We start from the raw sequence: 11,421 nt of genomic DNA, 5'->3' as shown, positions 1-11,421 counted from the left end.
AATGATGAAAAACGGCGTGCTATAGTATGCCGTACGGTAGGGGCTATAGCCCATGTTCAAAAACGATGAAAAATGAGGATAACATTTTTTTCAAAAATTCAAAAAACGATGGGCTATAACCCATGTTTTTGAAATTTTGAATTTTCTTCAAATCCTCAAAAATTATGAAAAACGGCGTGCTATAGTATGCCGTACGGTAGGGGCTATAGCCCATGTTCAAAAATGATGAAAAATGAGGATAACATTTTTTTCAAAAATTCAAAAAACGATGGGCTATAACCCATGTTTTTTGAAATTTTGAATTTTCTTCAAATCCTCAAAAATGATGAAAAACGGCGTGCTATAGTATGCCGTACGGTAGGGGCTATAGCCCATGTTAAAAAATGATGAAAAATGAGGATAACATTTTTTTCAAAAATTCAAAAAACGATGGGCTATAACCCATCGTTTTTCCAGAATTCCTCGGAAATACTACGAACTTTTTTCGCAACACTCCGCAATTCCTCCGCAATACTCCACAATTTTTCCGCAATACTCCGCAATACATGGGCTATAACCCATGTTTTTTAAAATTTTGAATTTTCTTCAAATCCTCAAAAATGATGAAAAACGGCGTGCTATAGTATGCCGTACGGTAGGGGCTATAGCCCATGTTCAAAAATGATGAAAAATGAGGATAACATTTTTTTCAAAAATTCAAAAAACGATAGGCTATAACCCATGTTTTTTGAAATTTTGAATTTTCTTCAAATCCTCAAAAATGATGAAAAACGGCGAGCTATAGTATGCCGTACGGTAGGGGCTATAGCCCATGGTCAAAAATGATGAAAAACGAGGATTAGCTGTTATCGCACTTGTCTATAATACTTAGATTCATTATTAAGAATCTGTTACAGCATATGGCACATATCCTAGTAATCCTTGTTTTGTGATCAAGATACCAACAGAAATGACATTACTTGGGTGTTTAGCTCGTCAAAAATGTCCACCAATAACACCAGTGTGACTGAAGAACATTAAAATGCATGGACCATGATTACTGGGTAAAAATAACATATGCCTTAATACACATGGTAATATAGCAATTAAAGTTGTGTTTCATTGGGCTTGGTAATCTTCTGTGATGGGATTTACAATTCAATTAACCCTGTTTTAACACTTTGTTTCAACTTCCGCCCACAAGGCTAATTTACTCAGAAATTACTACAACCGGCTCTAATTACATCTTGAGAATTGTCCAATTGAGAACTATCAGTTGCTTATCTCAGCCTTGATTTGCTGTGGACAAAATAGATCAGCACACGGGTGAATGTAATGCACAATTTATGTAAATGCACCATTTAGTAATTTACCATTTATAATAAAATAAATGAATGTATTAGTATTCATGAAGTTTTTTACATTTACAGTATCTGCAAAAGGAACTGTTAAAAGTGGCCAAAGCCAAAGGTGTTTTACTTCACTGTGAGGGAAAAAAAACATGGATAAATGACATTAGAAAAAACACAATTTTAAATGTAACGGTGTTCCACAAAGTCGGATACATCTGTGATAAAAGAGTTTCAAATAATGGCTTAGAACTGCACTTCTGTCTTGACATCTTCCAAAGCTGGCCTAGCTGTGGATCTAACTCATTTAATCACTTGGTTCTTGTTCTTTCTAAACTCACACTGCGGCTGTGACATATTGAGTCTGCAAACTTTCCATGTTCCTCCAGAGAAGGTCATTGGGCCAGCCCCAATCTAGCCTCTGAAACCCCGCCAAGATTTCCACTGGTGTCATTCAGATTAGTATATTAGTCAGGAATGCCTTTCCTAAGCAAATCAGACAGTGTGAAGGACAGAAGCATTCTTCCATTCAGGCACGCCTGCTTCTTGTTAACCCATTTAGGCCTGACGTCGAAATTAAAAAAAATGTCTTCCAAATCCTGACAGTTTTCTGAAATACCCTTGTTTCTGTATCGGTGGTGCTCAATATTTCATGTCAAGGACCTCAAAAAATTATATGTAATTGGCCACCGACCAACATCTGAAAATATGTTGTTCCACGGACTCCCCATAAGCAAAGATTTGAGTTAAAACCTTTTTGCTGTGAAAGAATATATATTCAAAGATATGCAACACATTTTCACAACTTTTCAAAAATAGCAGACCTGCAAGCTCGTAGCGCGGCACTCGGTGCCGCGCTATGAGCTTGTAGATCTGCTATTTTTCAATAGCTAAAGTATAACATAATGCTTAAAACACCAAAAGGGTGTTCCCGTTCTGAATATGTTAAAGGGAGACGAGGCAATAAGTTATAGGTCGTACAAAGGGTAATTTGTGATACAGTATAAATCTTCCCAATTCTAGTTATTTTGAATCCCCCCAAAATAGAGAACAGAATAGAAAATAGAGGATAGAATAAACAAGATACATGTTTAGATGTTTAGTGTTTGCAGTCTCCACATCATTAAAGGTAAGTGATTGATTGAAGAATGTATTAACAGTTTGGAGAATTACATTTCAAGCACAACTTGTAAATGAGTCCGTTTGATGAGGGCTAGGTGCACAGAAAAATTACATACCAAAAGATCTCCATCGTTGCCAAAGGTTTATTTCATCAAAGGTTTCCAAAAATGAAGGTTCAAAATAATTTAGCAGGAAAATATTTTTCACAAAAATAAAATATAACTTTCAAATAAAATGAAAATAACAAAATTACATGACATGCTTAAATTCAAGCATCCAGTGTGGACATTACCAGTCCCTACACGGTCCTAGGGCAGAGCTTCCCGCATTGTGACCCTTCCCCTCCATGTCTCACCATGGACTAGTGACTACATGAACTCAAACCCAGGCCTCTGACTATTGGCCCATACCATCTGTCTAGAGACAGGTTTCCCCAAAGCATTCACTTATAAATCTAGTGAACAAGCAACACAGAAAACATTTCCCAACATTTACAGACTAGTATATTTGTCGATATCAAAGTAATCAACAAACCAGGTCTTAAACAACCCGTCTCGTTGTAATCATACTAAATAGTATGTATTACCAGACCCATGCACCCCTGCAACATGGTGCAACCCAATTGAATCCTCCACCTATAAAAGGAGCAGTTGAAAAGTACTTGCTTTTGTTTGTATGTTTGGGGGTTGAGAGAGTTTTTGTTGTTTTCGAATGTGGGGTTGTTGTGTGCTTTAATACATTTAACCCGATAAACTTGTTGTTTGAAGAAAGCACCATTATTAACATCTAAATAATGGCTTCAGAGTCTTGGTCAAGGGCCGCCCAAGATGCTTCGACTATTAAACCTAAACCCGGACAGGTAACGTGCCGAGTTTTACATCGATGGCATGCAAACATCAAATGCACTTTAATACATCGTCTCTCAAATTATTATTTCGACAGTTAGACCCAAATGACCGGAAAATGAAAGATGTACAAAATAATTATAGACAAAAAAGTAACTTTTTTCGTTGTAACTTGTACTTTCTGTCTTTCTTGTACTTTTTGTCGAGTGACCCTTAATACCCTGTGCCCTGTGTCACACCGGACACCTGTTAAGCTAACCAGCCCCAACATGATGTTATCTCATGGCTACCATGTTATGCTGTCTAGTTGTAGCACGTGTGATTCTTTGCAAACTTGCACCTATTAATGTACTGTCTATTATGGCATTGCACTGTGGTTTTTTGCATTTCTTATGTAATTGCATTATGTTTGATTAAATACTTTTAACAGTTTGCAAAAAAAAAAACGTACAGTGGTACGTATACGATTAATGGTGATAAAAGGATAGCGGATAAAAGCTCTGAGGGCTTGTTTCCATTTAGCCGCAATTTGCAACTCTAGATTTTTTTACAATGGGCTGAATCTAGAGTTGCAATACCCTCCATCCACTTCCTATTCATCTTTTTTGGTTTGTGATCTGCTTGTCTTAAATGACGTTAAACTCACCAACATTGCAGCTGCAGTCCAAGCTTGAATTATCCTCTTTCAATCTGCCGAGCTTGTTTTTCATAAAAATCCCCCGTAGACATGTTATGAGCTACTTTCTGTCCAAAATATTCCACAACTATTATTCCGAGCTGCCATCTTGGATTTTTTCAACGTGCCATAAAACAAGATGTGAGGGGGAGCGCTTGTTTAATAGCGTCCCTCCCTCCCTAGGGTGTCGGCCTCTTCTTTGGGTGTCTTACCTGCGCAGGTAAGATTCTATTAAACAAGCGCTCCCCCTCACATCTTGTTTTATGGCACGTTGAAAAAATCCAAGATGGCGACTCGGAATAATAGTTGTGGAATATTTTGGACAGAAAGTATAGCTCATAACATGTCAGCCCATTGTAGAAAAAAATCTAGAGTTGCAAATTGCGGCTAGTTTCCATTTTGGTCCTGTAAATGTGCTGTGATATGTTTGCATTATGTACTGTAATAATGCCATTGCATTCATGCATCGTTTCTGTGTTGCCCTCCAGTTTATCAGTCGTATAGACTCTGACTGGGACACTCCACTGAGCATCGGAGGAGACATAAATGGTATAAACTTTAATCTTGGCATTATTAAAATGTATCTTAAGCCATCTTTGAATTCTCGTGATCTGTATGACATCAATGTATGCTGCTTCTATGTAGGGAACGTTTTGCCAGTGATTGAAAAGAAAGGAGAGGCACCGAAGGAAGCAGAGGAACCAGATAACGGTACAATGTAGTAGTTTTTGGTCTTTGCATGCTCTTTGCATTTTTTCACATTTTTATAAACATAAGAAATGGTAATAAAGTCCAACTTGTAAAAGTAATCTGACACGTTAAAACTAAAACTTCCACATAATGATAATTTGCACAAAACGAAAGCATAAAACAAATGCCTGCATGCTTAATGTTGGTGTGGTATGAATTGCAAATACGTAGATGGCTCTCTCCTATGTCATATCGTCAAACATCTTAATGGCCACCTTCTTTCCCTCTGATATAACCTTGTCATACATACAGCCTCTGTATTGATCTGAAGTCTGATCTTTTGACTCATATACAGTTCATTGTGTATTTTACAGTGAGCGCAGCAGAACAGTCGCTGCTGAATAAATTGATTCGCAACAATCTTGTGAAGAACAGAAACCACGTGGAGGTCCTCCAGCGAGACCCCAACTCTCCTCTCTTCTCTGTGAAGACATTTGAAGAGCTCCGGCTGTAAGTCTGGGACTTCCAGTAATATGTTCCAGAAGGCTATATTATACATTTCATCCAATGCCGTTATTATTACTGCATATTGTTTTCAGTTTCATAACATGCCAGTATTGGCTGGGTGTTCGACAGGAAACCTCAGCTGCTTAAGGGTGTCTACACCATGGGCTTCAATAGGCCATCAAGGATCCAGGAAAATGCACTGCCGATGATGCTTGCAGAGCCGTGAGTACCTTTTCATGATGGCGGGACTATATATATTTTTTTCATGATGGTCACCATGTTTATGCAAAGATAGTTACATGAATGAATGATCTGACCTTTATTTATATAGCACCCTTCTCAACAAAAATAAAACGACTATAACAACAGCAGGCAGCCATTTTTCACAGAGTAAACAGTGAAAACATAGCATCAAAAAGGACAATAAGAACACAGATAAAAACACAAACAGTAGAAAGTCAAGTGTTCTAGGTGACCAAAAGCCTGTCTGAACATGTACGTTTTCAATTGTTTCTTAAAAGACATAAAGTCTGGAGACTGGCAGCACTAAAAGTATGGGACTGATATCAATCATCCACCCCATATGTCAATCATAGCGTGCATATCATAGAATCCCAATGTCAGGGTATAGAAAAAAATTGTGACCTTGATAAAAGTCTGATCTTTGCCTAATAACATTTCATACGGAAGTTGACCGTTCCCCGTTATAGATCTGCCATCTAAACCTATAATTTAGGCTTTATCTCTCACCTCTTCTATCTTAACCGTGTCCATTGTTTTTGCTGTATAGCCCTCAGAATCTGATCGCCCAATCCCAGTCAGGCACAGGTAAAACCGCTTCCTTCTCATTGGCCATGCTGAGCCATGTCGACCCAGCCGACAAGTGGTGTCAGGTAAGACATTATTGCGTTTGGAACCCCACAATGTCTGCTTATTGCGAACGCAGTGATTGCGAACGCAGTGAGCACTTACTATGAGACCTAGCAGATCATGTCTGTCTGTGTGTGTCTGTCTGTCCCGCTATACGTCCAAATATGGAGTGTGTTGCATCATCAGCTCCATATATGGGCACAAAAGGGGCCAGGTCCACATATACAGTAACAGCGGGACAGACACACAGACAGACAGACAGACAGACATGATCTGCAGGGTCTCAGCTGCGTTCGCTTCCCACGTTTGCGCGTCTTACTGGTCTTCCTAACAAGGCTTGAAAACTAGTCATTTAATGACATTATTTCTTTGCACTTTGCAGGCCCTTTGCATTGCGCCAACATACGAGCTCGCTCTGCAGATCGGCCAGGTCATTGGAAAGATGGGGCGGTTTTTCGCTGACGTCAAACTGGCCTATGCCATTCGGGGCAATAGACGTAAAGTATTTTCATTTTGTAATTAGCATTTTAACCACTTTTTTAAACCTTATTCAACGTTTCAAACATGTTCTAAAAAATAGACCGTTGTGACCTTGTGTAGATTAGCTATTGTTGAAACATTTCAGGCTAAAATGACATACCCAAAATGGGGATGCCGGGTAAAAGCAGTTACATTTGTAAATTGTCCTGCAAAGGGCTCTTGCAAGTTTCAACATATGCTATTAGATCTCTTTGATGGCTAGACTAAACATGGTCCATAAAATTAAATACGGAGAGGTCCCAGAAGTTTTAAGAACATGTTTCAGGCAGGTAAACGGAGGTACACAACCATTTCACCAGAGCCAGTATTGCAGACGTGGTGCTCCCTGCTTTTAAAAGTAAAGTGGGCAAAGGCTCATTCATTTATATAGGAGCCACACAGTGGAATAGCCTGGAACCCAGTGTTAAACTGACCTCCAATTTGAGGACATTTAAACAGAAGACTAAACTATGGCTACTGGAAAAGGTTCCCCTATAAAGGGTCATCTTAGAGGGATGGATAGGGATGTACTTGTTGTGTTGTGTATGTAATGTATATGTACTGTTATGTATTTGTGATGTATTTTAAAGTATTGTTCCGTTCAGTGTGAGAGGACCTCAGTGGAAATAAGTCTTTGGACTTTACTGTGTAATCCTTGAATCGCTGATTATAATGTTATGATTGCTTTTCTAAATAAATCAAATCAAATAAATCAAATCAAATCTTTATGCTTCCTTCAGTGGAGCGAGGTACAGTCTTGCAGGAGCAAATCGTCGTGGGGACACCTGGCACAGTCCTGGATTGGTGCTGGAAGCTCAAGGCCATCGACCCCAAGAAGATAAGAGTTTTTGTTCTGGATGAGGCGGATGTCATGATGTCAACACAGGGCCATCAGGACCAGAGCATTCGCATCCATAGGCAAGTTTCCCCCTCAGAGAAATACTTTAAAAGGGTCATGGAATCCTAGGCAGAACATAGCTGCAGCTATTGGGTGTGTTTAGGTGTGCCAGTGTGCAGGCGTAGACTGTAGTCATGTTAAAAAGTTCATTGAAATAGACATTATTATTATTGTTCACTGCATACTTGAAATGTATGTTGTGGATTTATTGTTCTTTATTTGGAATAAGAGAAAATATGTTTGCACTTCTATCTCACAACCTTTGATCTCACAACCTAGAATGAACGTACACAGTACACAGACTAGTGTTGACATGTTTCTTGATGCAACGAGACCGACAGAATCCACGTAAATAATTGAAACCTTTGCCACATTTTGTATCCACGTTGTTTTGTATTTTTCTACTGCAAGAAATCATTAAAACATTATATTTCATAGATAAATAGAGAAGGATCCGGCAAAAAGCAGTTGCCTTTTTAATTTAATAAAGGCGTTCCTCATTTTTTTAAACTTTTAACTGTGTGCCCGGATCCTTCTCTTTTTATCTATGTATTGATCCTGTGTTTGATCCGTGTGAGCACCTTTTTATCATTATCACATTTTGCTATCTCCATTGAACACCTTGTTATTTCCCCTTTTTTACTTGGCGTCGTCATGTCAACCTTTTAAGAACTTTCACTTTATTATAAGTCAACAGTGTGCAGGCATAGACGGTAGTCAACAGTATTGTCAATGCTTGCACCCTGGTGCACCTAAATCTAACACTCTCATTAGTAATTAGAAGTTAGAACTAATATTTCAGTTCAGCATTATTTCTTTGTTGTTTCTTTGTTTGATTGTTAATCCTGATTGTTGTCACGTGCCAAAAATTGCAAGCTCACAACATAGTCTGTCATTGGTGTGATAATTACGTTTTGGTGCAATGACACCAGCACACCAGCACACCAGTCATATATGGAGTTGGAACAACTAAGGTTCGGGAGGTTTGGCCAAGCAGAAGACAACCCACCTGCCTGCCATCTCCTCCCTTGCCAACCAAAACTCCACCCTTGCCAACCATGCCAACCACTCACCCACCTCCAACTAACCTGGCCACTCCTACGTCGCCCATCACCGTGGGTACTTAAACTTGTTAAAAATGCCCCTGTGCCACTCTCTCCAACAAACCTCTTCTCTCCATGTCCCCTCTGCTGCAGAATGCTGCCTAAGGATTGTCAGATGCTTCTGTTCTCTGCCACCTTTGACGACATGGTGTGGAACTTTGCACGAAGGGTGATTTCCGACCCGAATGTCATCAAGCTGAAGCGTGAAGAGGAGACACTCGACAACATCAAGCAGTTCTACATATTATGCGAGGGGAAAGAGGCCAAGTTCGCAGCACTCTGCAACATATATGGATGCATCACCATCGCACAGGCCATGATCTTCTGCCATGTAAGTCATGTGGCTTAATCTTAAAGCTTTGGATGAGTATTCTCTCGCTCAACACTTGTGCAGGAGACCCGGGTTCAAATTCAGGGTAGAATGGGAAAGTTCCAGGTTATGACGGACAACATATATTGACTTGTTTTCAGACTCGCCTGATGGCTGGCTGGCTCACTGCCGAGCTAAGCAAGGAAGGGCACCAGGTGGCACTGCTGAGTGGAGAACTGACTGTGGAACAGAGAGCTGCAGTCATCGAGCGCTTCAGGAATGGCAAGGAGAAAGTGCTGGTGACCACAAATGTGTGCGCCAGAGGTAAATCATATAGTACAACTAGGGAATTAATGATGATGCATTGCGACAATTGTTAGAAATCGATTAGGATTGAGCAACTTTTACTTAAATCGGTCAATTATAAAGGGAATCTCAATGATCTTTTGAAGTGGCCTACTTTTTTTTCCCTTCACTGTTCGTCAGCAGGCACACAAACGTACTCTTACTATGGATGAATTGGGCTTTAGCAGTAATGTATTACTGTATACTGTAGTATGTACAGTCAATCTGACAAATGCTCCTATTGAATGTTTCTATTCTGGTGGAGTGGGATGGTATACAATACATAACTATAACCCAAACCATTTTTTCCATTTGATATAGTAAGGTTAAGAAAGAAATACTGTTTCATCACACTATAATGAACTCTCTGTCTGTCAGAAACACTGCCGTAGCTCCTCACTGCCTGCACCAATCACTCCCACTTTTCACACAGGCATTGACCATAATAATATGGAGGTCTTAACGAAGCCCTTTTTCCAATTTAACAAATTATAAATTAATAATAACTTTATTAGTGAATTAAAATGGCCCCATCTACTTACATGGAACAAAGCGTAAGCTCACACCTCCGGCCCCCTATCACAGGCCACTGTTCTTGGTGTTGCCGCACTGTCAAGCTTCCTCTGCTCCCACCGCAACACAACAAATAGTGGCCTATACAATTTTGCACCTGGCCCACCGCTCAGACTGCTTACCTGCACACGCACACACACACACACACACACACACACACACACACGCTGACGCCCCTCGCTTATTTTACATGTTGCTCCATCACGCTGGATCCACTGCTGCTTTCACATGTTGACTTCCACCATCGACATCGACAGCCTACGCAAACTTTCCGAACTGCACATTTTGAGTGGGGATGCAACCGTCTTCAGTTCGCAATAAACACGAGCTACAACTGTCTTCCCTCTCCCCCCCCCCCCCCCCCCCCAACACACACACACTCGGCGTGAAGTGGATACAGCGCGCTCCGGCGAAAACGGCTCATCTACAAGCTCACAACATCACAGGTTGCAAAAGCCATTAGTTCTCTCAAGCCAATTAAGCTCAAACTTGACACCATTTTGGACGCAAATGCACCTGCAATTGGATCTGTGCGACTTACCAAATATATCTGGGAGTACCTGTGCGACTGTCCATACGTACTTTCTGTGGTGCATGTCAAACTGGGGGTCCTTCATACTTTTCAAATAGCGGTCTGTGGGCTATTAAGTGTACATGTTACGGTCCTTGCCATGAAAATGTTTCCCTACCATTCATTTGTATAAGAATACTTTCATGTTGTACTGCTGTTTTTATTCATTACAAAAGAAATTGTTAAATTCACAATCTCAATTTTATTTAACCCATTCTGAACGGGAACCCATTTTGGTGTTGGCATCATGTCGTGCTTTAGCTATATTGAAAAATAGCAGATCTACAAGCTCATAGCGCGCCACCGAGTGGCGCGCTACGAGCTTGTAGGTCTGGTATTTTTGAAAAATCGAAGAATGACTGACATTTTTTAGAATCTGATCTCGGGTCAGAATGGGTTAATCAGACCAGTGTGTGTCCAGTGGAAACCTCGTATGAATCTGATCTCAGGTCAGAATGGGTTAATTATATTTGTGTCTGTGTTGCTCATGCAGGCATCGACGTAGAGCAAGTTTCCATCGTCATGAACTTTGACCTTCCTGTGGACAAAGACGGGAACGCCGACAACGAGACGTACCTTCACCGGATTGGCCGCACGGGGCGTTTTGGCAAACAAGGCTTTGCCTTCAACATGGTTGACAGTCAACACAGCATGGATATTATCCGTCAAATTGTGTTGCATTTCAGTATGTTTATTTTTCTAACAATTTGAAATTGATAGCCTACTACTACAAGACATCCACTTGGTTCTTTTTTTTAAACTCTTCCTAATATTGTTTTTTCTTTCTCCCGTAGACAGGAAAATCGTACAACTTGACACCGAGGATGCAAATGCCCTTGAGAGAGTCATGAGCTGAATTCGTGGCTCATGCAGTTGGATGGCGTAATAATCACACTGTTGAATTTGGATGGAATGTTGTTTAAAAAAAAAGTTGATGGCCAATGGGGCGCCATTGGACGCAACTGTGCACAGATAAATCTGAAAATAAAAACAAAGGACAGAAATCACCTGAAGAAATCCCATAACATTTATTTGGCTACAATGATTTCAAATAGGTAGCCTAT

General features: G+C 40.2%; 1 protein-coding gene across 1 annotated transcript; it reads left to right on the top strand.

Annotated features, from left to right (window-relative positions):
• Window positions 1-5,313: 5,313 nt before the first annotated feature.
• Window positions 5,314-11,213, top strand: LOC308335910 (ATP-dependent RNA helicase DDX19A-like; the record flags this gene model as incomplete). The annotated part of the gene is made up of 8 exons (XM_080793132.1): window positions 5,314-5,390; window positions 5,959-6,061; window positions 6,421-6,535; window positions 7,298-7,475; window positions 8,652-8,889; window positions 9,030-9,192; window positions 10,851-11,042; window positions 11,152-11,213. The coding sequence occupies exons 1-8, from the start codon at window positions 5,329-5,331 to the stop codon at window positions 11,211-11,213; spliced, it is 1,113 nt and encodes a 370-aa protein (XP_080649258.1). The 5' UTR covers window positions 5,314-5,328.
• Window positions 11,214-11,421: the final 208 nt, after the last annotated feature.

The sequence above is a fragment of the Protomyctophum bolini genome (genome assembly GCF_963924005.1).
Source record: "Protomyctophum bolini genome assembly, chromosome: 20".
Classification (NCBI taxonomy): Eukaryota; Metazoa; Chordata; class Actinopteri; order Myctophiformes; family Myctophidae; genus Protomyctophum; species Protomyctophum bolini.
Note: the sequence above shows the minus strand (reverse complement) of the source record. Positions and strands in the feature narration are given on the sequence as shown.